Below are 27,547 nucleotides of genomic sequence, written 5' to 3'. Positions count from 1 at the left end.
AAGTCCTGACAGTGGTGGGCAGAGTCCCTGCCAGTTCTTCTGGACGTCTTGGCCTTACACTCTGTCTTCACATGGGCTTTTGGTACGCCTGGTCAGGGCCGAAGTGTGAACACACATGAGCAAGGATAGGCACAGGCTGGTGACTGGAGGACCATAGGGATCAGAGCCCAGGAGGGGGCCCTGGTAGGCCATGGGAGGGCCCCCAGCAAGGGAGGGCCCAGGAGCCGTTTATTCCAGAGATGGGGCTTGTGTTAAACGGACATCATGAGGAACGTGTGAGGAGTGCTTACCCACCAGGAGAAGATGTTTGTGAGCTGTGAAGCCGACAGAGTTCCCCTCCCATGATTATAGAGTCCTGGTGCAAACCAGGGACAGCGCCAACAGAAGCCGTGCAGGAGTGTCACAGACGTGAGAGGACATGGCCAGGAAGCCTGGGCACACACAGGAACGTGAGTGCAGGTTGCCCTGAGACACTCTGTCCTGTGCACTCGGTGGGCAGAGGCGTTGGGTCGGTGGGATTCCACGCAGGCACACTGCAGGGGCTGGCTCATGGGGCAGCCTTGGAAATCCATAGGTGAGGTCTTTTGGCGGGATGCTTCCCCCACCGCCCAGGTCTGTGGGTCCCCCACTGGGTGCACAGCCAGGACAGACCCTCCCCCTGCCCCCGACTTTCACAATTCCGTGAAAGGAGACAGCCACACCGTCCGCGCCCACGAAGCTTCCTTCTGCTTCCTCACCTGGCATTCTTCATACCTCGTCCATCGTTATCTGCCCCGACTTTGTTTTGGTTTTGGTTTTGATAGGACAAATCCAGAAATCGTGAAACTTCACCCATCCAGACTTCAGTAAAGTAGGACTGAAGCTTAATGTACTTGCTGTGACCTTCTGTTGGTCGCCCACTGCTAGACTGTGTCCAGTGTCCCGCTGCTGCACGGTGCCTCATCAGTGGCTCTTCTCAGATGCGCCTTCAGGCAGCCCCAGCATGCTGTTCCGCTTGCTGCGTCTTCTGAGCCTCTGGGTTTAGAATACTTCCCCTCCCTCTTTAATGTCTTGCTGTTTGCTTGTAAAGAAACTTGGAGCTTGGAGCGCCCAGGTGGCTCAGTCGTTAAGCGTCTGCCTTTAGCACAGGTCATGATCTCAGGGTCCTGGGATCGAGACCCACATTGGGTTCCCTGATCGGCGGGAAGCGTGTTTCTCGCTTTCCCATGCCCCCTGCTTGTGTTCCCTCTCTCGCTGTGTCTGTCAGATAAATAAATAAAATCTTAAAAAAAAAAAATAAAGAAACTTGGAACTTTTCTTAGATTTCCTACGTTCTGGACTGGGCCGCCATTGCATTCATGGTTCTGATGACCTTGTTCTCTGCTCCTGCCCTCGTACCCTGCCAGGGGTATTGGGTTTAGGCCCGGCGCTGGGGACTGTCACAAAGGTGGGGACATCGCAGGAAGCACCTGGGGTCTGGCATTGTGGACATGGGTGTTCTGGACCCTTCTTTGGGCAGACCCCCACCCCCCTCATCAGCTCTTCAGCCGATGGCCCCCCGAGCACTGCTGCCCAGAGTCAGGTTTCTAGTGCAGGCGACGAAATGATGACTTTCTCATGCTGGTCTGCCGCCTTCATTTGCTGTCTGGAGTCCTTATAGAGGGACGAGGCTTTCTGAAATTCTGGCTTCTGTAGAACAGTTTTATTAATTTTCAGATGGTGCTGTATTCTGGATGTCAAGGGGGCTGATGGGCTTTTGTTTCATGAGCTTATGGAGCTTTGGAGACATCACGTTTCAGTCTTCTGTGGACTTTGTGTTTTGGCAGGGGAGCAGAGAACCTTCAGCAGGCTCCATGTCCAGCACGGAGCCCGCTGTGGGGCTCGGCTCGCAGCACTCAGGCGCGCTGACATTGTTCTCTTTGGATTTTCAAATGGTCTCATCTTTGCCAGCAGGAGCCCCTTGGGGGCTCATGTGTCCCTTTCTCGGGGCCTCCTCGTCTTGCATGGTGTCCTTGCTCAGGCTCTGGTCCCGGTAGGACACGGGTTGCTCCAGCTGGGAAGACTGGTGCTGGATGCTGACCTGGTGACGCCAAGTGGAGAGAACAGAACTGAGGCTGGATTGTTGAGAGGGAAAGGGTAAAGCATGAACATCTTAGGATGTGCAGTATGTCTCCCCAAGTGCCCTAGAGGGCCAGGAAGCCTCCCTTTCTTGTGAAAGTGGCTGGCCAGACTGTCCAGGCTCCTGTCCTGTCCAGGCAGGAGTGTGCTGAGAGGATGGCGACAGTGTGATGCCCTGGTGACCCTTGCAAGAAGGGACAGTGGATGTCAGGGAGGCTCCTGGACTTCATGAAGCTGGGCCTGGAGTAGGGCACCCCACGCTGTGGGCTCTCTTGCCCCAGGAGCTGGGAAGAGGTGGCGGCTGGAGAGTCACCTGTGAGGGTGGGGGGAGGAGGGCATGCAGCTGCTGCTGGGAAGGGAGGCTGTGAGCATGGTGGGCCTCCCTGGAGCCCCCAGGTGGGTCGCTGCACACATTGCACACATGTCTTGTGCTTCCCTGATCGGCGGGAAGCCTGTTTCTCGCTTTCCCACGCCCCCTGCTTGTGTTCCCTCTCTCGCTGTGTCTGTCAGACCTTTCCTTTCCAAGCTGCACGGTGAGCCTGGAGGTCCAGTCTTGGTGCCACTTGCAGGAGGGCGCGGCTGGCAAAGGGTCCTGCAGCAGGGCCTTGGCCTGCAAGGGTGGGCTCACCTCTTCCAGCTTGCGGAACGCAGACACCCAGAGAAGAATCCCTGTGTTCTCAGGTGCTGTGGCTCCTGTCTGGGCGCTGGATGTGGTGGGAGAGATGGAGCTATGGGGGAAGGGAGAGATCTCACTGCTTAAACATGCACACGCTCCCCATGCCCCCCACACGTGTGTGCACATGCACATGCTCAGGTCCCGGTCCCTCCCACTAGGTGCACTCCAGGGAGTCACCTGCACTCCCACAAGCTGGGGAGGGACGTGAGGATGGCCCCCGGGTGTCCCGTTATACAGCGGTCCCCGTTCTCTGTGCTCACTCGAGCCTCTGCTCAGACGCCTTCATGCTGGGCCTGTGGCCCCTTTCCCCACCATGTCTCCTCCTGGCCACTGCTGTTCCTGCCTGCGGGAGGAAGGAGGCCCCTGGGTGCCTGCCACGCACCGGAGCCCACGTGGAGGGAGGGGCTGAGCAGAGCTCCCACGTGTGCAGGCCAGGGAGCCTGGCCTCACGTTTCCTTTAACACCCGGTCAGAAGCCTGTCATGGGGCTGATGGGCTCCTCGGACGTGGGCGCTGCGGGGAGGCCTGCCTGCTGTCTGCACCCTGGCTGCTGACTCACTCTTCCCCTCCCCTCTCCCCACCCCCAGTGTACTCAGAGGCAGCTGCAGGGGTGTGGCTGCAGGCCCAGCAGGGATGACAAGGCGAGAGGGGCCCAGAGCACCTGCACATGACAGGAGGCTTATTTTTACTCATCGTTGGCTGGAAATAATCAACTTTATTTAAAGAGAATGTGGATTCCAAGTGTTAAAAAAAGCACCCAGCCGTGTGCCTGGCTCCATGGGGAGGAGGCTGCAGGTCTGCTCGGGGTGAGCCGGCCAGGGGCCCGCCTAGCTGCCCGGCCTGCAGTGCTGCGTGGCCAGAGCCCCTGTGTGGGAGCCCGCCTCTGGGTCCACGCTTTCGGCACAGCCCCACGGGCAGGGGGCCGCTTGAGCAGGTGTGGCCCTGTGATGTCTCTGGCAGCGTCTGCTGTGCCTTACAGTTGAGGGGTCGTGGGGACCCCAGCCGGTGCGGGCTCTGTGCTGGGTGTGGGATGGAGCTTGCTCTCCACTGAGAGGTCCCAGGGTTTATGTCTGGATTTCTGCCAAGTGCAAAGCCATGTTAGCCTTTATTTTGTGTGTATCTTCGGTATATGTTTTAGTAGCGTTGCTGATTTCATTATTAGTACATGCAATTGAAAAGGCCGTGTGGGGAGGATGTCTCCTGGCGCCATCCTGGCCGGGTGTGCTGGAGCTGTTCTCTGTACACTCGAGCACGTCTGCCTGATGAAAGCGGGTTGGGGTGCAGGTGCTGTCTCCTTGGCCCCGTCCCAGCTGCAGGGACGCCAGCAGGCTGGTGCGAGAGCTGCCTGGTAGTGGGCTGCAGGGCAGGCGGCTGCCTGCCCTCTAAGAGAGCTGTTTTTCTCTCAATTAGACATCTGTGTTGCCAGGAGCTTGAGTGAGGCCTAAAGGTACAGAGAAGAAAGGCGGAGTGCTCATGGCCTCCATGCCCAGCGTGCGTGGCCGTGACCTGTGGTGCCTCTTCCACCTTGCTCTCTACGGCTCCTTTCCGAGCTTCCTTCCAGGCTCTGAGGAGGGTCGTCCTGGCGTCTTTCAGCCCTGTGGCCTGTAGCCGCACAGCCGCATTCCTGCCATCGTCCCTCTGTGCGCATCTTCGTGTCCTGGTGAGGCACAGGTCAGCTCAGGGCCCCACTGACCTCATTGTCACTTGGAAGTGAGGCGCATCCTGAGGTGCTGGAACTTAGGACAGCGTTGGATTTGAGGGGGTCACATTTCAGCTCCTAATGGGAGCCAGCTAGCAACCCCACGGGCTGGGCCGTGTTGGATGCCCAGGCTCGTGTGTAAGGCATGTGAGGCATACCCACAGGAGGTAAACACGTTCTTGTCCTACAGCTTCGGCCTGAAAAAGTGCATCCCTGTGAACCGCCACCTGGCCGAGGTGAGGGCCTGGGTGCGTGCGCTCCGAGCCTTTTCCACATGTGTGCACGTGCACCCCTGAGACCCTCGCGATGCCGTGTCTCTTCACGGGGCTGCTGGCCGGGCTTCCTTCCAGAGGGCTGGGGATGGTGGCTGAGCTGCACTGGTCGTCGGGATGGTTGCCTCCGTGACTGGGCTTCTGTCTTTCGTTGAGGCGTTAAACTCGCCGTCGTGAGCTCATGAGTCCACACGTACTGTGAACATGCTGTTTTTGCTGTGCTTAGCGCCGTTTGGTTTCACGGCAGGCTGTACTGTATTTTGTTGCACCTTGGCCAGGCCCATGTGCGCGTATACTGGGCCGGCCCGGCAGATCCAGGGGTGCAGCGGGTGGGTTTCTGGGCAGTCTGTGGCTCCGTATGTTGCCCTCGCTGCGTGCTCTTTCCCAGGAGAAAGCCAGGGCTGTGGTGGGTTAGGGTGGGAGCTGAGCAGCCGCGGGCTGAGGTGGTTGTGCTGTGCTGTGAAGAGAGGCCCTGCTGAGCAGGTGGTGCGAAAGCAGGAGCCCGGACTGGTTACTGCTGCCCTTTGGTGAGCGACGGGCCTGGTCGGGGAGCTTTGGGAAGCCCGGCAGGCGCGGCATGCTGTGGGCCGTGGCTGCGGATGCTGTCCCCAGCCCTAGGGTGCTGCCCTCAGGGGCTTCTTTGCGGTGTCTCTTGTTCCCCGTGGTTTTCTGGGAAGCCCGAGTAGGAGGGTCAGGAACTGTGCCTCTCAGGCGAAGCGTCTCGGGAGCTGGAGACGGTGTGCGGTCGGTGCCTGCGGCGCTCCCGCGGTAGGCGTGCAGCTGGGGCCGCTGGCATGGGGCGGAGGCCGGGCGCATCTCACCTGTCACTCTTCCGCAGGAGGCAGGAGCAGTTCCAGAGAAACCCTGACAGCTACAACGGAGCCGTGCGCGAGAACTACACCTGGTCGCAGGACTACACCGACCTGGAGCTCAAGGTGCCCGTGCCCAAGCACGTGGTGAAGGGCAGGCAGGTAACCACGGGGTTCCTCTGGCTTCTCCGCACGGCCTCTTTCTTTGGGCACAGGCGTCGGGGGTGGCCACCCTGTCTTCCAGACGCGCCCGCCAGCCCTGCCATGCTGCGTGGGTGTACCTGGTGGCGGGCAGTTCAGGGCCACTGCTGTACCGTGGGTCATTCATTGCACGGTGTCTTCGTGGGAAGCGCTACAGAGGACGCAGGGTGGTCGTTAGGCCCATCTCACGGGGAGAAGGTGATGTCCCAAGCAGGGACCCCTGGGCTCTGCAGTGGCATGTGGCCGCCCAGTCCTGGCTCTGCGGGGTTCCCCCATGGACCGGTGGCGCTCACAGCTCAAGGTGGTCTCCCCACCTCCGCAAGCGTGAGTAGAAACATGATCTTTCAGCAGGAGACGCGTTTACTCGTTTTAAGTAGATGGGCTTCACTTTAAAGGGAACAGCCCCACGTGGTCTGTGGAGCGGGGTGAGCAGAGAGCGTTCTCACGCCCGTCGGCTGGGGTGCATCCTTGCTGCAGGCATCGCACGAGCCTGCGGCCTGTGAGGGGAGCGGCGCCTGCCATGTTCCGTAGGTGGGACAGTGAGGCCGAGGGCCCGCTCAACCTCCCGAGTTGACATTGCGAGCTTACCGTGTCTGCCACTCTGGTCGGGCCCGGACACTGAGCGCGCTGGAGCGTGTCTGGGTGGCCGTGGCCTGTGTGAGGCCGTGGTTGGCGAGGGGGTGTCAGCTTCCGAAGCTCATGCTGCTTTCCTACATGTCCAAGCAGCCCCATTGGCTTCTTTCCAAGGGAAGGTCCCAGAGCATGTGAAGCGGAGCTCCTGCGTGAGTTGCGTGTATGTTTTCTGGAAACAACTGCCACGTGAAGTGGCACTGGCCTCTGCTGGTCTGGATATGTGTGAACCAGGCTGGGCGGTGCGCGGCCCTCCAGTTCCCCATCTCTGCGTGCCGACCCCGGACTGCCAGGCTCTACCTGGAATGGGCCCGCCCTGCGTGCGGGAGTCTGCCTCCCGCCAGCGTCTGGTGAAGGCAGCCGGTTCTGCTGCACGAGCTTCGTGGCTCTGTGTAGATGTGGCTGGCGGTCATGGCACTGTCCCTCGTTTCCCCCTTCAGCCCTCTTCCCACCCTGTCCGAGGAGCTCTCACCAGGGTCAGTGACCCCGATCAGGTGGACTTTGGGATCCAAAGCAAGACCTGGCGACTGTGCGTCACCTGCACAGGATCTGGCTCTGCTGACCCTGTCCCCTCTGGTGCTGGTAGGTCACGCCAGCTGGTGCAGGTGGCCTTCCTGGGGGAGCACTTTGCCTGGCATTTTCTGAGGGTTTATGGGGGCAGGTTTTGATTCAGGGCTCATTTTTTGGTGGGGTTGCTTAGTGCATAGGTGAAGGAACTATGAAATGTGCTACTGACTTCGCTGACTTCCTGTCTCCTGACCGATCCATGAGCCTCTGGAGCTTCTCCAAAAGAACTTTTGTCAGACCTAGCCCAAAACTAGTGATTTTCTGTTGGCTCTGGAGACTCAGGGGACCTGACCTCTCCCACTGTCCTTTCTGCCCAGGAGGTGAACTTGCTGGTGATGGCAGTGTGTCTTCCTGACTCTGCTCTGCCACAAGCCGTGTATCGCAGGGTTCCTGCTGCCCTTCACCACGTCGCCCAAGGGACAGGCCATTGTACCCGGGGGTCACATCCACCCTTCCTGCCATGCCGGTGGCCTGAGCTCTGGGATGATGCACCCTCACTCTCACCAAGGGCAGCCCTGGGCTTTGCTTGTTCCTGCAGGAGACATTGACAGGGCCCGTGGTGGCCCCCAGGACTCGGACGAGATGGCCACTCTGCAGCTGACGGCCGTGGGGCTCAGGCGGTGATTGTTGGCAGCTGGGTGGTCCGCTCTGGCTCAGGGCCAGACCCCTTCCTGCCAATGGCACCTGGGGTGCGCCCTGGAGGCCATGGTGGACAGTGACCCAGCGAAGGTGTCGTGGGCCGGCCGCGCTCCTGGTGCTGACGGTGGCACACGGAGGGGCCGCATCCGTGCGATGCCCGCTGCCAGCCTCTCTGGTGGCCCCCTGTCTGACGTGCGGGAGACCAGCTCCTTCAGGGCCATCCTGTCAGGTCAGCGTTGCGTCTGGTCTTCTTAGCCGGGATGCGGCTGACGCGCTGGGGTCAGACATGCCGCTCAGCAATTTGATCCCAGTCTGGCGGACGCCTGTCGCCTTGCACGGGCGCGGAGTCTCTCCTGTGACCAGGACGCTCGGGATCTCGTCTCTGAGTTACTCCCATGTGGCAGCCTGCTCCTAAAACTCTGTGGTCTCTCATTGTTTCAGTGATCTGAGCTTTTTTTTTTTTTAAAGATTTTATTTATTTATTTGACAGAGATCACAAGTGGGCAGAGAGGCAGGCAGAGAGAGACAGGGAGAGAGGAGGAAGCAGGCTCCCTGCAGAGCAGAGTCCGATGTGGGGCTCGATCCCAGCACCCTGGAATCATGACCTGAGCTGAAGGCAGAGGCTTCACCCACTGAGCCACCCAGGTGCCCCTGATCTGGGCGCTTTTGCCTTGACTCACTTTAAACTTGGGAATACGTTTGTGTGTCTTGGCTTTTGCTGGTCTCAGGGTTTTTCCCTCTGAGTCGCGGCATTCTTCCAGACTGGCTGCCTTCCCACTCTCCCCTGAGGTGCCTGTCACAGCTACCTGGGAGCAGTGTTTATTTTTGGGTTTTGTCTGTGGCACCTGTCAGATGTCATTGTGACAGCAGCTGTGGTCGCGGCTGTTTGGGGATGAAGTCCCCCTGGTGGGTGGGGGCGGCAGGGGGCAGACCATGTGCTCAGGAAGGGCCGCTGCACCCGTCCCCGCAGCTGCAGAGCATCGCCTCTCCGGGCTGGGTTCTGGGGCAGCGGCGGATAGGAGAGAGCATGTGTGGGAGGCGTCCTGCAGCCCGTCGGCTGGCGATCCGGGGAAGAGCTCACAGTGAAACTGGTCTCGTGTGGGAGAGAGATGCGGTCAGCTCTGCTGAAGAAAATGGCATCCCTGTCCTCAGTGCAGAGCGGGGAGAAGGAGCTGCGTGGTCACCACAGGAGTCACCGTGTCGCCCGTGTCAGCTGGGGCCGGGTGGGACCCTGGTCTGGCACCAAGTCCTAGCATTGCAGTGCCAGGACGCCGGAGCCCAGAGACTGGGGTTCTAAACCTGTCTGGCTGGTGCCAAGACCGCAGACCGTCTGGTAGAACAGTGGCAGAGTGGGGACCGGGACCCTGCCTGTCCACCTGCGGCCTTTCGGGGGACAGTGTCATGGCGTTGCTACAGAGTCCTGGCTGAGTAGCCGAATGACAGGCAGATCCTGTCCTCCTCAGCGCGCTGCTTCCTGCTGCGGTGGGGCTGGTCTTCGCCAGTGGGCGACGTCCTGCCAGCCGGGGGGCTCACAGCTGTGCCTCACGCCGTCTGTGTCTTCGCAGGAACCTTCCAGAACAGCGCCCAGGCTTCTGGCATGTCTTGGACGGCACTGCTTTTCCCCTGAGCTCGGGGCAGCGGGTGGGGTTTGTCTGGAAGCTCCGAACCCCAGTTCCCATCCTGGAGGGTGTCGGGAGAGCCGGCCTTGGGCGCGGAGGCTCCGGGCTCCCGTCTGCTGCGTGTGGCACCCGGCGCCCAGGACGTTCATCTCTGCAGAGCGCCGGCACGGGTAGCCGAGCGTGTCTCCCTTGCGCCCACCCTCTTATCCTCTCCCAGTGCCTGCCCAGACCCCAGCATCACGTGTGAGCTGCCCGGACGTTCTGGCAAATGACATGCATGCGACCAAGTAGGAGCGTCTGCTGTCACACACTCCCCGCCCCCAGCACGATCACATGTTTCTGCCCCCGTTCCCAGTGCGGGCCATGCTGGGCGGCTCCGGGCTCTGGCACCGGCTGCCACGTCCCCATGCTTGAAGCAGGCCTGCTCAGGCTGCCAGAACCCCGCGGGTGCCCTGAGCCCACAGCCCCTCACACCCAGGCTCCCATCTGCCTCTGTCCCTTCTGGCAGCAAGCTGGGCACAGACTGAGTCCCCTGGTGATTGGCACTGAGGCTGTTTCCTCCATCCGCCATTATAGGCAACAACACGATGAATGCCCTTTAATGAATTTTATTTGGGGGGCTCCTGTGTGTATCAGTTTGTTAAGTGTCTGACTCTTGGTTTCAGCTCAGCTCGTGATCTCAGAGTCGTGGGGTCGAGCCCTGGTCGGGCTCTGCACCCAGTGGGGTCTGCCTGAGATTCTTCCTCCCTCTTTCTCTACCCCCTTCCCCCCAACTCACACATGCACACTTTCTTGCATTCTTTCTCTAAAACAAATCTTTATTTGTATTTCTATTTTTTTTTAAGATTTTATTTATTTATTTGAGAGAGAGAGAGCGCAAGTGGAGTGAGGGAAAGAGGGGGAGAAGCAGACTCCGTGCTGAGCAGGGAGCCTGATGCAGGACTCAATCCCGGGATTCTAGGATCATGACCTGAGCTGAAGGCAGACGCTTCTCTGACTGAGCCACCCATCACCCCATAAATAAATCTTCTTTTAAAAAAATAGGTCTGTTCAAGTCCTTTGACTTTTTTTTTTTTTAAAGATTTTACTTATTTATTTGACAGACAGATTACAAGTAGGCAGAGAGGCAGGCAGAGAGAGAGGAGGAAGCAGGCTCCCTGCTGAGCAGACAGCCCGATGTGGGGCTCGATCCCAGGACCCCGGGATCATGACCTGGGCCGAAGGCAGAGGCTTTAATCCACTGAGCCACCCAGGTGCCCCAAGTCCTTTGACTTTTTAAGAAATTGGATTGTCTTTTTGTTGAATTTTAAGAGTTCTTTTTAAGTATAAATACTGTACTGTTGTTAGATAATTTACAAGTATTTTCTCCGTCTCCATGAGTTGTGTTTTTACTTCTTTTTAAAGGATTTTATTTATTTATTTATTTATTTATTTACTTATTTATTCACTTACTTAGAGAGAGGGAGAGCATGCCCAAGTGGGGGGCAGAGGGAGAAGCAGGCTCCCTGCTGAGCAGGGAGCCCAACATGGGGCTCGATCCCAGGACCCCAGGATCACTGACCTGAGCCAAAGGTGGACGCTTCACTGACTGGGCCCCCCAGGTGCCCCTCTTTTTACTTTCTTAAGAGATGGTGGGTTTTTTGGTTTTTTTTTTTTTTTTTTTTTAAAGATTTTATTTATTTATTTGACAGACAGAGATCACAAGTAGGAGAGATGCAGGCAGAGAGAGAGAGAAGAGGAAGCAGGCTCCCTGCCAAAGCAGAGAGCCTGATGCGGGACTCGATCCCAGGACCCTGGGATCATGACCTGAGCTGAAAGCGGAGGCTTTAACCCACTGAGCCACCCAGGCGTCCCAGAGATGGTGTTTTTTGAAGCACAAGAGAATCTTTAGTTTTGATAGGGTCTATAATTTATTTATTCATTTATTTTTGGTTGCTCATGCTTATCTAAGAAACCATTGGCTAATCCAAGGACATGGATGTTTACATTTTTGTTTTCTTCTAAGAGTCTTATAGTTTTAGCTCTTACATACAGATTTTTGATTAATTTTGAGTTCAGTTTTAGACAGAGTTTGACGGAATTGTCTAACCTCATTCTTTGCATGTCAGTATCCATTTGTCACCGATGCATGTATTAGAAAGGATAGTCTTGCCCTCACTGAGTTGTCTTGCCACCCTTGTTTAGAATCAACTGACTGCGAATCTGTAGGGTTATTACTGAATTTTAAATTCTGTTCCGTTGATCTGTACGTCTGCCTTTATGCCGGTGCCACACTGTTTTGATGATTGTTTCTTTGTAGTAAGTCTTGAAATTTTTGTTCTCCCCCCCCCTTTCTTTTATGCTAAATAACAGTTTTCTAGTGTAGTATTTTATTGATTTTTATTATTACTTTTTTAAGATTTTTAAGATTCTTTTCTTTTTTTTAGAGTGAGAGAGAGAGCATGCCAGGGAGGGGCAGAGGGAGAGAGAGCATCTCCAGCAGATTCCCTGCGAGTGTGGAGCCCAAGTGGGGCTCAGGCCCGGGACCCTGAGGTCATGCTTTGAACTGAAATCAAGAGTTAGGCACTTTTTTTTTTTTTTTTTTTTTTTTTAGGAGATTTTATTTATTTGACAGACAGAGATCACAAGTAGGCAGAGAGGCAGGCGGAGAGAGAGGGAAGCAGCCTCCCCGCTGAACAGGGAGCCTGATACAGGACCCCGGGGCCATGACCTGAGCCTAAGGCAGAGGCTCTAACCCACTGAGCTACCCAGGTCCCAACCGGTTGAGGCACCCAGGCACCCTGGATAGTATTTTAATTCTCTCATCTTTTTTTTTTTTTTTTAACTATATTTTTTGGTTATTGTCTTAATGTTTTCTCTGGGATTACAATCTGTTTCATGTTTCAGATCAATACGATTTAATTTTAATGTGTACCCGGAATTGGCTTTTATATGATAACTTCTGTTCTCTGTTTCTGGGGTACAGTTGTTTTAAATTAAATAGGAGAGAATGAGTTAACACAAGGTATACTTACCCTGTCTTTTATATTTATCTTCACCAGCACACTCTAGTTCTTCATATGGATTCAAGTTACTATCTAGCGTCCTTTCATTTCAGTCTGAAGAACTTTCTCTAGTTTCTTGCAGGGGTTATGTAAGAAAAGATAGGCTTGTTAGGAATGAATTCTTTCAGGGTTTTGTTGTTGTTGTTGTTTGTTTTTTAAATCTGCAGTACTCAACTTTTCCTTCATCTTTGAAGGATAGTGTTGCCTGATACAGAATTCTTTGCTGACGTGCCTTCCTGTCATCCTTTGACTGCTCCGCCTGCTGCTTTCTATCCTGCCTGGCTCACTCCTTCCTTTTTTTTTTTTTTTCATTCTTTTTTTCTCTCTCTCTCTCTCTTTCTTTCAAGATTTTATTTATGTATTTGAGAGAGAAAAAGGGAGAACATGAGAGGGGGGCAGGGGTGCACAGAGGGAGAGGGAGCAGTCTCCCCGCTGAGTAGGGAGCCCCACATGGGGTCATGACCTGAGCCAAAGGCGGATGCTTCACCAGCTGAGCCACCCAGGTGCCCTGGCCCGTGTGCTTTCTCAGGCCAGATCCGCTGTTACCCTGTTGAGGAGCCCTCCTGTGTGAGAAGTTGCTTTTCATCCTACTTCAAAGATTCTTTCCTTGTCTTTAGCTTTTTTGACAGTTTGATTTTGATCATCTAGGTCTTGATCTCTTTGAATTTATCCTGCTTGGCATTCATTGAGCTTCATGAATGTGTGTTTTCAGTCATTTTTTTCATATATTCTTTCTACCCTTTCTCTTTCCTTTCTGTGGCTCTGTTGTGTGCATTGTGCCTAGTGTGTCCCTCAGGTCTCTGAGGCTCTGTTCATTTTTTCTGTTCCTCAGATGGAGTAATCTCATTTGTCTGAACTTCTGATTTCCCGATTTCTTTCTTCTGACTGCTGTGATTTACTTTTGAGACCCTCATGTAGAACTTCTGCTTCAGTTTTTTTACCCAGTTGCTTTTAAATTCCAGAATTTATATTTGGTTTTTCTAAAAAAAGTAGTGTCTCTTGCTTTATTGATATTCTTCATGAGATGCTATTCTCTTATTTTCTTTTAGTTATTTACACATGGTTTTCTTTAGTTTCTTGAGTATATTTACAATAGCTGATTTATAGACTTTCTACTAAGTCCAGAGCTAGACTTCCTTGGGGACAGATTTTATTGTTTGCTTTTGTTTCATGTGTATGGGCTATCTTTTCTTATTTTAGTGACTCTTGTCATTTTTTGTTGAAAATTAGCGTTTTAAATAACAACGTGGCAACTCTGGAACTCAGATTCTCCCTTTTCCTCATGGTTTGTTGCTGTTGGTACTTGATGTGATTGTTCTTGGTTTCTTTGATGACTGTTCTGAACTAATTTTCCAAAGTCTGTATTCTTTATTGTGTGTGGTCAGTGAAGTCTCTACTTGGTGAACTTAGTGATCAGCAAATGATTGGACAGACTTTGTTTAAACACTTAGAACCTTAGAACCTAACACTTAGAATTTCTCTCCTAAGGGACTCCACGTACATATTAGGGCCTGCCTTTAACACTTAGCCTGGCAGTTGAAAATTTTGCCTTAGCCTCCACTTGCGTATGCTGAGTCTCAAAGTTGGCCGGTGGTGAGAGGTTAGGACCTCATCGAAGGGCTTTTTCTAAGCCTACACATGGTCTGCACATTCATTTGTCCCAAGTTTTCAAAATCTCCATGGACCTGATATTCCACAGCTTTTCCTTTTATTTGCCTCAGCTGTTATTCACTATTTCAGTCAGCTATGAAGTTAAAATACTTGCCTCTAATTGTTTTCAACAAACACTGCATGGGGAAAAAGGCTTTTCTGAGTCCATTTAAAAATAGCCTAACAAGTGGGGTCTTCTAGGGAACCATCCCACAGCTCAAGTAATCAGTTCTTTGGGAATGAAGCTTTGAAGGAGCTCTAGGTTCTTTGTGCTCTCTCTTATGGCTGCCAGGCTGTACTGGGAATGTGGATTACCAAGGGGCTAGAGAGTGAGAATGGATCTAGGGGTAAGTTAAAATGTCATAAAGCTTGTTTTTCATGAATAAATGCTCTCTAGGTTCCTGCAAACCTTTGGTTAGTTTCCAAAGTTCAGAAAAAGTACATATTGACAGTTTTTGCCAATGTTCTTGTTGCTTTTTTGAAAGAGAGCTTTTTTGAAGGTGTTACTCTACTATTTTCATTTTTGGATCAGGAATTTCTTGGGTAGCTTTTTGTTTTCCTGGTGTTTCTTGCTTTCTTTTTTAACTTGTAAAAAATAGTATCCTTTCGTCTTAATGTCCAAATCATCCAGACTCACTAGTATAGTGTATTTGTCTAGAATCGCTTGTCCTGAAGTCCTGTCACCTCTGATTCCAGTCTGGACCAGTTGTGTTTCAGTTCTGCTGTATCGCTCCCATCCTGGAGCTTCCATTCACTGTACTTCTAAATTAAATTCAGTGTTTTGGATCCCTTTTGGATCTTCCTTTCACACCCAGTTTTATTAAGATATAATTGACCTATAACACTGTATTAGCTTTGGGGTATAACATAAGGCTTTGATACCTGTATTGCAGAATGGTCCCCACGGTAGGATTTGTTACACTTGTGACTGTATGGAGAGTTTTGTGTGTGTGCGATGAGAGTGTCGGAGTTCTTCTTTCTTAGCAGCTTCTGCATGCATGGTACCATGTTGTGAGCTGCTGTCACCATGCTGTGCAGGAGGTCTAGGCCCCACTGACCTTCTTAATGGGTGTTTGTGCCTTTGGCCTTTTTCTCCCCAGGTCTTCCTCTGGTTTGGTTTTTTCCCTCATTTTGTTGGGCTTTTGCCTCAAGGAACTTTTTCAAGGTACGTTGTAAGTAAGGGATTCTTGAATGTCTTAAATTGTAGTTATTTTAAACTTCCCCATATTTCATGGTTTGGGTGTGAATGTAAATCTAACTTCAAAAAAATTCTCCCCTTAGCAGATCGAAAGCATTGCCTGCCTGTCGTCCTGTGTCAGGTGTTTCTAGAGATCTCTCCTGTTCAGGTTCTTGTGAGTAAACTTTTATCCCTGGTCTTTGGAATTTTTAGGGCCGTAGTTCGGATTCTTGGTGTTCTGAGCGCATGCGCTTGTGTGCGTCGTGTTTCGGTCCTTCTGCCAAGCTCTTGGTGCGCTTTTGTCCGAAGGCACGTTTTCCTCCACTCGGGAGCGTTGTCTTGCTGGATGGTTTCCTGCCACCCTCCCCACCCTCTCTGCCCGGATTGGTCCTTGTCTCTATCTTCATGTTTTTTGACTTTGTTTTCCAGTCTTTTTTATTTTTTGAGATTCTGTTTTAGCCTCTGTGTATTTAATTCTAAGTGGTGTGTGTATGTGATTGTTCTAGTTTCATATTTCATTTTAGTTCCATAGTCACACCTCTCACACCTCCCTGAGGATATATACTGGAAATAGTTTAGAATTTCCTTTTTTCCTCTTCATCCTGTAGTCTTTTTTTTTTTTTTTTTTTTAAGTCTTTGTTTTTTAATGTTGCTGGTTTAAGATGCCTTTCTTTCTTTCTTTCTTTCTTTCTTTTTTTTTTTTTAATAAAGAGAGAGCACAAGTAGGCAGAGAGGCAGGTAGAGAGGCAGGTTGAGAGAGGGGGGAAGCAGGCTCCCTGCTAAGCAGAGAGCCCAATGTGGAGCTCGATCCCAGGGCCCTGAGATCATGACCTGAGCTGAAGGCAGAGGCTTAACCCACCGAGCCATCCAGGTGCCCCAAGAATGCCTTTCTTAATTCCCTGGTAGTTTTTTTTTTTTTTTTTTTTTAATATTTTATTTATTTATTTGACAGAGAGAAATCACAAGTAGTCGAAGAGGCAGGCAGAGAGAGAGAGAGAGGGAAGCAGGCTCCCTGCTGAGCAGAGAGCCCGATGCGGGACTCGATCCCAGGACCCCGAGATCATGACCTGAGCCGAATTAAAAAATATATCTTCTCCATTCTTTTGAGTAGGGGATGGTATTGATGGTTTCTCCATTATGTATCTGAGGTCTGCTACTCTACGGCTGCTGAGAGCTGAGGGGTTGACTGGCTAGCCTTACTTACAGCACATGGGGCCGACCGCCCGCACAGTCCCCTCAGACTGCTGGTCGGTGTCTCTGGAGCACAGCTCCCATCGGTCTATACCACAGGGGGGTCCTGTCCCTTCTAACGGGGCTGTGATAGCTGTCCCAGGGCTGATCCTGAGAGGCTCTGCTCCCGTCCTCCCTACCTGCTGACTGCCAGCCGGAAGCCCCTTGCAGCTGAGGCTCTCAGAATCAGACCAGCAGACCCTTCGCCCGGCCCTGCTCTTTTCCTTGTCTTCTCATTTCCTCTTCCTCCTTCCTCCCTTGCATTGTCTGGGGGCGGTTTTCTCTTTGTGCCTTGTTCCTGTCGTTTCTGTGGGTCACAGAGGCTGGGACACACACGATCACCCTTCCCAGCGTGACATCTCGAACTGGAAGCGTCTCCTGTCTGGGTTCCCTTTGGTGCTCTGGCTCATCCCCTGTTGTGCAAGCCTTGCAGTGTGAGAAGCTTGCCCAAATTTGGAAATTACCGTGTTATGTAAAGTTGGCTGGGAGGATTTTATTAAAGTGAGCTTGCTCCTGGGGCGCCTCCACCGCACATGGAAGTTCATGGTCAGGGACACCGTCCGGGAGTGTGCCAGGCTGCTGTTGAGTTGGCCATGGGATGCCGAGTAAGCCAGTTGGGCCCCTGTCTTTGCAGAGCCAGCCAAGTGAACGGGACACCCGCAGAGGTGGGGTGAGGGGGCAGCTGTGCCCACAGGACACCCCTGCCCCGGGTTTGGGCGCAGTGTGGGCCGTGGGTCACTCCACTCCATAGGAGCTCTTTCGTCCCTGCCCGCTCAGTCCAGGAGGAGCTCCTGCTGTCTTGCCAGAGAGCCGCCTGAGGGTGCCGACTCCAGAGCCTCAGCCCTCCGTGGCCCGTCTTCCACGGGAGGGCATTTGCAATGCAGTTAGGCTGCGGGAGCTAAGCTCCAGTCCTCCAGAACTTGGAGAGTTTCTGCTCAGTGCCGTACGAGCTTTCAGTGAGCACTTACCAAGCCATGTGGGAGGGTCGTCTCCAAACAAAAGCAGATGGAGGCCCCCTGCCATAGGCCTGAGTTCTCCCTTCCAGTGTCTGTTCGGGTAATGCACGCATTTTGCAGACGCTGTCATGAAAAGATTCTGTAGTACAGACGCACATTTTAGAGTTCACAAAGAATTGAAATGGTGTAGCGACGAGTTCTGCGTTCTTTCCTCTTCCAGTTACTGACCTGACGGACCTCCAGGTGTTCACGAGCTTTGGACGCTGCCAGCCAGGGTCCCAGCAGGGCCCAGTATGGTTGTGGAGACAGATGACGGGGAAGAGGGGAGAGACTGTCCAGGACAAGTGTCCCCAGTGAGAGGATGGTGAACTGAGAGGCTGGGTTTTTCAAGAACGGGTGGAGGGCACAGTGGCTCACGGCTGGAGACCGGGCAGGCATGTCGGGGTTCGGCTCTCCTGGGCATCCTCCGGGGCTGTCCTGCTGACAAGGCCTGACAGCAAGATGGGGGTAGGAGGCATCCCCACACCTGCACCAGCCATGCTTGCTTTCTGCCATGGGCATTGGTCTCCCCTTTGGAGAAGGGATTTCCTTGGAAAACCAGCAGTTTTCCATGCATCGTCATTGCGCATATTGAAACAGAACTTCCAGTAACATTCTCTTGAAGGAGTTGGCGGTGTGCGGGCTGCTCCCGTGCTGCTGGGTGGGTGGGACGCTCGTTGTCCAGAATGCCCGTGGGCCCCAGGATGGCCTTGCCTCCTGCTCCTCTATGGTCTGCAGCCAGGTTCTGCTTGAGAATGTGCCGGCGCCACTGTCCCAGCAGAGTGACTCCCTTCTGCTCGGTTCCAGGTCTCGGTGGCCCTGAGCAGCAGCTCTATCCGGGTGGCTGTGCTGGAGGAGGATGGGGAGCACGTCCTCATGGAAGGGAAGTTCACGCACAAGGTCAACACTGAGAGCTCCCTGTGGAGCTTGGAGCCTGGCAAGTGCGTCCTGGTGAGTGTGGGTGTCAGTGCTGGAGCTCAGGGAGGGGGTAGGGGCCGCACCACTGCGAGGCCTGGATTCTTGCTGTCTGGGCGCCCTTGCTGGCCTCGGCCCCGTGGGGCCCCAGCAGGTGGTTCTCTGGAGTGGAGCCGATGTTAAGGTGAAGTGCCTGGTCCTCCATCCTTGCCCCCCATGGTGGCCACACGTGGTGACCACAGCGGAGCTCCTGCGGGGTCACCCCCAGAGCGTGGCTGTGCCTGCGTGGGATGCCCCCTCAGTCCCAGAGGCTTCCGCTCGCCTGCGACCTGGTTACATCTGAGGCAGAACCAAATGAGTGAAAAATTGGAAGGCAGATCGAATTTCACGGACGTCCTCCCGGAGAGTGCGGAGCCGGCAGGTTCACACAGACAGCTCATTTGACGGGGGTGCTCAGCGGCCTGCGTCCTTGGGGCTGGAGAAGCCAAGCAGAGAGCTCTAGTGCTCCCGTTCCAGGCGTCTTTGGTGCCTCGTGCCCCTCCTTAGAGCCTCACATGCAGTCTGCTGAGAGGGTTTAGTTCGTCAGGGACAGACCAGGTCAGGTCCATGACAGAACCTCAGGGTTTCACACAGACCCACTCCTCACATGCGCTGGAAGCAGGGAAGGGAAGTTTCAGTTTCACGTTCACGGGCCGGGCGCCCGTGGGGAAGGGTCTGCCGTGCAGGGGTGCTGGGGAGTGTTCACAGGGCCCTCTGCGTGATGAGGACACCAGGTCATGGGCACAGGCCAAGTCCACCTGCTCTTGTTCTCAACCTTGCTTTGTGCCCAGCCCTGCCCTCCGGGCCCCTGCTCCTCTCTGGGGGAGTGGGACAGTTGTCGTCCTGGGGCTCTGCCCCTCTCGCCATCATGCCATGCCTCCGTGTCCCCCGGTACACCTGAACTGTTCCCATGTTCCGGCCCTGTGGCCAGTCGTATCTCCGGGCCCTCCCGGCTGCACAGTGCTTGCACAGGCCTGGCCTGCCTTGTGCTTCACGGGGCTGTGGGAGGTAAAGTCAGGGTCTCCTCAGCACCGCACCCCAGCCTCCCAGCAGCCGAAGGCTCAACCCATCCTAGTGGAGCTACGAGAGCTGAGATCCAGGGTGCTGCTGCCCGCGGACAGGGCGGGGTGGCTCCCAGGCAGCGTCCCTGAGGGAGGCCCAGGGGCACCCGGTCGCTGTGGGCCCACGAGGAGCACGTCCAGGAAGCCAGCAGCACGCGGTCTGCCGTGACACCACTGCCAGGATGTGTGAAGCAGCAGCCCTGCACACGTGGGCTGGCTGCACGCTCGCTGGTGCTTGAGGCTCCTGGCCGCTACCCTGGTGGCCATCAGGGTCGCCGCCCGCGTACTGTCTGTTACCGCTGTGGGATCCCTGAGCTCGTCTGGTCCAGCCTTCGGCTGGTAGAGATGACTTGTGACTTCGTCACGGCCGTGTTGCCATTTTCTGCGTTCTGCGTGCGAGCGCCTGGACACAGCTGTGGCTCGTGGCAGACGGTGAGCTCCTTGTCACCCCGCTGCCACTTCTGAGCGCACTTGGGGCCTGTTTAACTTCCCAGAAGCTCGTCTCCCAAACGGGGACACGGATGCACCACAGGGTTGTGACTCGCCCGAGGCGGAGCCCGACCCCTGCCCCAGAGCCCACCTGCTTCCTCCCCCTCTCTGCCTCCGGCTGTTGCTTCAGGGCGCCCTGGAGGGGGTGGGGGGAGCGCGTGTGCGGCCGAGGGAGGCCTTCCTCCCGTCTGCCTGCATGGTGTCCTGCTGCCACTGGCCTTCCTAGTTTGCAAGTTCAGCTAGGTGGAGCTGGCCGCGGGCAGAGGCCACTTGGCCCTGCTCATGAATGTGACTTCTGGGAATGTTCCCCGCTGACCGTGTGGGAGCCCTTGGGTTCACGGGCGCTGGACGGGTTCCTTCCTGCAGGCCCTGGAGCAGCCTGACTGTCAGCAGCTGGCACTGCGTGTGCAAGGGCCTCACCACTTGCCCGTGCTCCCCCCGAGCTTGCCTGTCATCACAGCCCTGGCAGAGCTGGTATGCTCTGCCCGTGGGAGGTGGGGCTTCTGCCTGCCTCCCCTCCCGACCATGGGCCATATTCTGGGCTTTGTGGCTCATTTGTTGGTGGCGTTTGGGGTCGCATATCTGAGATGATACCACAGCTGAGCAAGCACGTTGCTCTGACTCGTGAAGACCCTCACTGCTTTTGCTGCCGGGAGCATGTGCCACGTCCCTGGGGCCTTGGGGGCGGGTGGTGGAGCTGCCACACCTGCCGCAAACCTCAGCTCCGCTTGGCACTGCCTGGCTTTGGTAGTCCCGTCAGCCGCATGGGAGCTCTGTTCCTGACCGTTAGGATGAGGTTGAGAGCCTTGGTTGGTCCGTCCGCTGACATCTCTAGGTTGCTGACGGTTCAGGGCCAGGCCCTGTGATGGGCACCAGGTCTGCTGAGGAACATGTCAAGGGCCAAGGGCTGTAGCAGGCCACAGCGAGCTCCAGTGTCCTTGCCAGAGCCTGAAATCTGCGAATGGGACCTTACGAGAGAACAGGAAGGAGGCTGGGGACAGAGGAGGGCGCGCAGGAGGACTGGCATGAAGACAGGCAGACGCTGGGGAGATGCAGCCGCCCCCTGTCCCTGGAGACCTCGGGAGGGAGCCCAGCTCTGCAACACCTCATTGTTGGACTTCCGCCCTCTGGACTCAGAGAATACAGGGCCCCAAGGGGCAAAACTGCCTTGAGGGCCACATGGACCACGAAGGGTGACCCAGAGTCTGTGGCCCCCGTGCCTCTGACCTCCCAGCGGGCGAGGCCCTCGTCCCCGAGTGGATGCGCATCAGACACGCCTGGCAGGCTTCCCAGCAGGCAGGGGTGGCAGCTAAAACCGGATGACAGCTCTTGCCTCCCTCCCTCCCACACTCAGGAATGTTAAACGAGGCTCCTTGCCTCTCAAGCAGGCTCCTTTCTCAGCTCGGAGACGTGGAGTCAGCGCCTCCCCCGTGCCATGCTGTCCCAGAGGCGCCCCGGCGCCCTGTCCTTGTTTCCCCCCAGGTGGTGCCGGTGGCCCCCTCTGCTAGGGCGGGTCCCTGCCCGGCTTAGCCCTTGCCAAGCGTGTGTCTTCCGTGGACCCCAAGTGTGTGCGTGCAGGCTGTGCCCCCACATTCTCAGATGACTTAGGTCGACCCCTCAAGATCGGTTCTCGGCAGCGGAGCTACAGGCTCACCGTAGTCTTTGGCCATGTGCTAGCAGATGTGCTCCTGCACCCGTGTGTGGGGCCACCAGTTCCTGCCCAACTCTAACTTACCATGGCTGGGCTGCCCACACACCTTCCTCTGTCCCGCTCGATCTCCTGGTGAGAAGTGCTGTCCTGTTGCTTGTCTCCTCGGCGGCCAGCAAGGTCACAGAGCGTGCATCATCCGTTCCGGCTATGGGCTTGGGGACCTCTGTGTTTTGGCGAGCGCTGGAAGCCTGGAAACCCGTCCACCTAAAGGCCTTTGGTGCTCGGGATGGTCAACACCGTGGCGCTTCCCGATCAGCTGTTCAGGAAAACACTGGGAAACGGGCACGCGGAAGGATGGCGGCATCTTCGGGCACGGAACCATGAACCAGCACCACAGCCGCGCACCCCTTCCTGCCTGCGACTGTGGCCGCTGGGTGGCGCAGACGGACGGTGGGGATAGCCCGCTGAGTGCAAGCAGCCGGGGGCAGGGCACCTGGTGTGCGCGGTGGGGGAGGGGAGCATGATGACACGGTGGCGCAGGGCTCCTTTCAGGGTGAGGACGGTGTTCTGAAGCAGACAGCGGCGGTGTTTGCTGCGCACCGAGCGCTCAGCGCACTGAATTGCTTGTGTCGGAACCATCCGCTGGTTTCATCTCGAAATGTGTTTTTAAAGGTCATGCTGGGCTTCTCTTGGGTTTTGTTGGGTTTACGAAGGGCCCGTGCAGGTAGCAGGGCCCAGGAGCTCCTTGTTTGCAGAGTCGGACTGTCCTGCAATGTGGTTCTCCATCCATGTGGAAGGGCCGGCAGCGGGGCTCCTGGCAGTGCGGGGCTGACCCCTGCCGTGGCCTTGGGAGGTGGGGCTGATGGCCACAGAGCAGCTCTGCCCTTAGCCCTGCACGGTCAGGCGTGTGAGGTGCTAACTCTGGGGTGTGTGCAGTGACCTCTACAGAGGTGATGACAGGGGGCCTGCAGGTGGGAAGAGCCTGAGGGTCTCTGTCCCCCAGAGGGAGAGCGGCCTGGAAGCGCCTCGGCGTGCCGTCCAGGAACAGCAGGAACAATGAGGCCTCTCCCCCGGAAGGTTCTCGTGCATTGGAACCCAGATCTGTATTTGGTGGAGGGGGGCTGCATTCTCGACTCTGGGGTCTCAGAAGTCTGGGTCAGGTCCCTGCACACAAACTGAGGAGCAGAGTCCGGGAGAAGCGCTAAACAGAGCATCTGCGAATCCAGTCTACCCCAGACGCCGGCCGTGGTGTTGGCAGGGAGCAGTCCCTCGTCTCCGAGCCCACGGCCTCATCCTCCCGTCTTCACGCCCCACACCTGCTGGGGTACTCGGCACGGGAGAGGCTTATTTCATCCTCGGACATTGACACCCTGCTGTTACCCGGACACCCTCTCGTTGTGTGGCCTGCCCTGCCTCTGTGCCTGTACCCCGAGTCCTTCTGCAGGACTGGGATGGAGCCCTGCTTTGGTGGCCAGGGCCGATGTTCGGGGGGGCTGGGCTCAGGCACATGGTGTTCTCACAGCCATCCCTGATAGGGGCCAGTTCCGGGCCTGTGGTGTCACAGTTGTCCTCTGGCCAAGAACCCTCCTCTCCTTGGGGTGCTGCTCTGAGTGACAGCTAACCCGGCACAGGCCAGTCTTACCTGCCCTACCTCCCAGCCTTCAGGGTGTGATTGGGGGTTTCGTGCTTTTGGAGACTACGTGGACAGTGGGCCGCCCGCCAGCCCATTCTTGGCCCCTGAGGAGCTCCACTACCAGCCCACAGGGAAGCATGCTGTCTGGGTCCTGTCCGTGCGCTACCCTGGCTTTGGGGTTGTGCTGGAAGCAGGAGAGGTCCTTGGGGATGTCGTGGGTGAGCCAGAAGGACAAGGGAAAAGGATGTGGATGGAGGACCCTGTCCCTGGTGGTGTAGGGAGGCCAGGGTAGGGGCCAGGCTGGGGTCCCGGCTGCAGAGCAGGTGTGGGGCGCTCACACCCACGGGTCCTCCGCCTCTGGGAGAATCCAGGGTGGCAGGCGACGAGAGCCTCCCCCACACGGAGCGCTGTGTGCCCGCATGTCCCAGGTGAGCTTGAGCAAGGTGGGCGAGTACTGGTGGAGCGCTGTCCTGGAGGGTGAGGAGCACATCGACATCGACAAGATCAACAAGGAGCGCTCCATGGCCACGGTGGACGAGGAGGAGCACGCCGTACTGGACAGGCTCACCTTCGACTACCACCAAAAGCTGCAGGGCAAGCCGCAGAGCCATGAGCTGGTGAGGGGCGTGTGGGTGGGGGCGCTGGGGGCCGCTGGGCGGGGGGCGGGGGGGTCTGCCGCGGGGTCCTTGCCGGGGCTGTGGGGCGGGGCGCCGTTTCCGCTGTGCTCCAGAGCCTGAGGGGGCAGGGCTGGGACGCGCAGCTGGGCCACACAGACGTGGGACCACGCACGCGAGGCTGGCTGTCTGGGGTCGGGGTGTGGGGGTGCCCAGATAGCCTCTCCCTGAGCCCCGGGAGGACCCTCTGCAGAGTTGTGGGGAGCCAGGCTCAGCCTTGCTGCAGGGCCCACGGGATGAAAGAAAGCATCCTTCCGAGTCCCCTTGCAACGTCGGAGGAGGGGCAGGAGGGGTCCGCGTGGGCAGAGGTCGTCCATACCACGCATAGGCAGAGGTCCACAGTGCATAGCATGTGCCGGGGGTGGGAATGCAGGTGGGCTGGGCGCGCTTGCTCTTCCTTGTGTGGCCGCTGAGGCGAGGAAGGGTCGCTTCCCTCCGGCTTGTGTGCGCTTCTCAGCGTGATGGGCAGTGGCGAGGGCCCGTGTTGCGGGGGCGGGGTTCCTCGTTCGTTCCACCTGTGTGGACACGGCCCCCATGCCACTCAGGATTGAGGCGTCCTCACTGTTCCTCCCGGTGTTGCTCCTGCCGCCCTTTCCTCAGGGCCCCCATGCAGACAGCCTCGTTCCTGCGGCGGTCACTCAGGGAGTACAATTGCACGCCGGTCGGGCAGGGCTGGCTGGGTCATGGACTCCAGCGCCCCTGAGAGGAGCATCAGGTGCTGGTGCCAGCTTGTGTCCAAGGTGGCCGGGTGGCTCGGGCACCAGGGCTGCGGCCCCAATCCCGCAGTCCTCCTCAGGACTGCTGCCTCAGTCCTCCTGCCCCGAGTCTCCGAACCTTCCCCTGGTCAGGCTCCCTGACCACCTGGGCCTATAGGGCTGGAGGGGCCGAGGTGGCCTGTATCTCCCACTGTCGCAGCCAAGCTCGCAGGTGGGGGCCTTGCCCTCGTGGGCATTGGTAACTGCCTTGGGCCGTTATGGGACTGCTGCCTGTGGCCACCGGAAGAAAGCCGTGTGAGTTCGGGGCCATGGAGGGGCCCCGAGCACCGCCACCTGCAAGTGGCCGGGCTCCCAGGCCCACATACACCTGCGTGGGGAGCAGGAGGCTCTCACCGACGGGCCCAGGGACAGACACCCGATGGGGACGTATCTAAAGAAGAGCTTTAGCAGTGCTGCCATCTCACAGACAGGTCTCTGTGCCTCGAGTTGGAAGGGGGCCCCACGAGGACTTGACGTGTGCCAGGGGCAGCGTGCGGCCCTGGGGCACGTGCATGCCAGGCACCGAGCCCACATGGGGGAGCCGGGGGCTGCTGTGCCCCTCGGCCAGGTGACCCACTCTCGAATGGCTGGCACCAGCACTGCCGTCCAGGACTCCTCTGGGCTCAGCAGCGATTTCGGGAGGGTGTGTGCACACGTGGACCTCGCACGTGGCTGTGAGGGATGCATCATGTGGGGAGCGGGTTCGGACCACGAGCATGAAGGCGGGAGCACTGTGCCAGGAGCTGGTGGTGAGGGAGCCAGATCTGGGGAAGCATATGGCCATGGACGTTTGAACTGGAGGGAAGCAGGTCCCCGGGAGAAGTAGGAAATTTGGGGGCAGGGGGTCAGCAGGACTGGCTGGTGGCTCCCAAGGAGACAGGGCCTAGGGGTGCAGTGGGGGGGTAGCGGGAGTTGGACGACCCTGGGTGGCCCCAGTACACAGTCCTCACCAGCGGTCAGGGCTCACGTGGGGCTCCTGTCCAGAGAGTGGCTGGTGGGGAAGGGGCTTGGAAGGGGCAGCAGGAGCTGGAGAGGAGGGGTGGTTGGGCCTGTGAGGGGCTGGGGTGCTTTCCAGGCCCTTGGTGTGGTTATGCACCCCAGGTCGGCAGAGATCCGTTAACCTTGGGACTTGTCGGCCATGCTCGTGGCTGCACCACTGAGCTTAATGCCGAGGGAGAGGGGGCACGGGCAGGAGGGACGGCAGATCCTTGTGTAGAGGATGGGAACGAGTCCCGTTCTGGGCCGTGCGTTAACCTCTGTCTGTTTTCTGTTTGTAGAAAGTCCATGAGATGCTGAAGAAGGGCTGGGATGCTGAAGGCTCCCCCTTCCGAGGCCAGCGATTCGACCCGGCCATGTTCAACATCTCCCCGGGGGCCGTGCAGTTCTAGTGCCCAGAGGAAAGGGAGCGCGCCGCGGGCTCCCTCCTGCCAGGGACTTGCTGGCGGGTTTGCCCTCGCCGTCGTTCCTTTCCAGGGTGGACCCGCGGTGCCGGGCGCTGCATCTCTGGACTGTTGGGAGCAGCACGGGGCGAGCGGGACGCCGGCCACCCGCTCTCCTCTGGCTGCTGTGCGCACGCTCTGCTTGCTTTCCTCGTGCTGGGGGCTGGGCGTGGGTGCCAGGCCAGCTGCTGACCTGCGGGGGGTGGGGGGGCGCCCTGGCCGTGACCTCTTCCTGCACCTGTGCGCGTGTGGTGTCGCTTGGCGTTTGTATGCGTCCGCTGCCTGCTCAGCCCCGTTGCAGAGCAGCAGAAGGTGGGTCCTGGTCGCTGCTTCTGAACTTGGGGACACAGCCCCGAGTGGCCACAGGCACAGCAGGAACTGTTCTCCATGTCTTCTCGTGGGACCCGGTTCTTGTCAGAGAGCCAGCTGGGTGTCCTCGGGAGAGCAGAGTGCGGCGCCCCTTCTCCTGTGTCTGCTGTGCCCCTGCTCCGCCAGCCGGGACCACGGCGTGTTGGGCTATCGGCCAGCGTGTCTCCCGGGGCCTCCCCTCGTGGCTCTGTCCTTCCGGCTGACAGGGACTCCTTTCTGGGTGATGGTCCTTTTGGGAACAGCCCCCATCACCCGAGTAGGTGGGAACTGGCTCGTCAGTCCTGTGGGGGCAGGTATGTGGCTCCCGGAGGCCAGAAATGGGTGGGGATACCTGAATGCCTCCTTCCCAATATCCCTGGGAAGCCTCGGGTGGCTCTGGTGCCGTTAAGGGAAGTGCAGATACCAGGTCGCTGGTGGGGAGCATTTTCGGGGATGCGGAGCCCTGTCTCCTGTAGTTGGCTCTGCGGCCAGTCATGGAGCTGCTGAGACTCGTCCTCGGGGCCTCTGGAATGTGCACGCCTGTCCCACGTCACCGGCGCCTTGTGTTAGAACTGTTCTGGGTGGTCTCGGGCCCTGGACCACGCCGTGAAGGTCTTCTGGCATGACGAGGTGCGGCATGCGCCCGCACCCCAGCTACTTGGGAGATTGGGGAGCCGTGGACTCTGTGGTCCCTTGTCTTCCCCTGTCTGACATTATAGTCAGTGTTGGTTTCTGCCCATCCTGCCTGTCGTGACAGTGGCTCCCCGGCGTCTGGGAGTGGTGGGCCGGGCCGAGGTGCTGGTCCATGTGGCGGAGGGCGGGCTGTCCTCACGGGTGTCCTCTGACCCTTGCTGCCGGCCTGGGCCCTGGAGCCGGTGCAGCCTGCGTGTTTTCTCTCTCCAGACACGGCCACCGCCGATCAGCCACTGAGCTCCGTCAGCCGAGGTCCGCGGAGAGCAGGGTGCCCGTCTGCGAAGTCCCTCTCCAGTGTCGGTTTGCAATAAATCTGTGTTTAAGCACCGTGGTGTCCGTGTGTGTCATTTGCTGCCGAGACTTCTGTGTGTGTGTGCATGTGGATGTTTCCGGAACTCCAGCTGTGAGGTCCCCGGCTCCATACAAACCAGACCCCAGAGTGGGGGATTTCTGTGTCTTTTGAACATCACTTGTCTCTGACGTGTGATTTTCAGGAGATCAGAGGTTTTGCTCTAGAAAAAAGGATTGCGGCTGCAGAGCTCACAG

General features: G+C 57.1%; 1 protein-coding gene across 14 annotated transcripts in view; it reads left to right on the top strand.

Moving 5' to 3' along the window:
* Positions 1 to 27,327, top strand: part of NUDCD3 (NudC domain containing 3) — a 59,575-nt gene extending 32,248 nt beyond the window's left edge. Inside the window, exons 3-8 of one of the 14 annotated variants that reach the window (XR_004276949.1) lie at positions 5,582 to 5,714; positions 15,003 to 15,254; positions 18,112 to 18,255; positions 23,521 to 23,709; positions 25,799 to 26,938; positions 27,212 to 27,327. Coding sequence is in view for 13 of the 14 variants with exons in the window: in XM_032305414.1 (XP_032161305.1) it covers positions 5,582 to 5,714; positions 15,003 to 15,254; positions 18,112 to 18,255; positions 23,521 to 23,709; positions 25,799 to 25,909 (829 nt within the window). In the remaining variant the exon portion in view is untranslated. Of the gene's footprint in view, positions 1 to 5,581; positions 5,715 to 15,002; positions 15,255 to 17,485; positions 17,630 to 18,111; positions 18,256 to 23,520; positions 23,717 to 25,798 lie in introns of those variants that run through there. The other 13 variants (XM_032305424.1, XM_032305415.1, XM_032305416.1 and 10 more) reach the window with 13 other exon arrangements.
* Positions 27,328 to 27,547: the final 220 nt, after the last annotated feature.

The sequence above is a fragment of the Mustela erminea genome, chromosome 11 (genome assembly GCF_009829155.1).
Source record: "Mustela erminea isolate mMusErm1 chromosome 11, mMusErm1.Pri, whole genome shotgun sequence".
Lineage (NCBI taxonomy): Eukaryota > Metazoa > Chordata > Mammalia > Carnivora > Mustelidae > Mustela > Mustela erminea.
The sequence above is the reverse complement of the archived record's forward strand: the minus strand, read 5'-3'. Positions and strand labels throughout refer to the sequence as shown.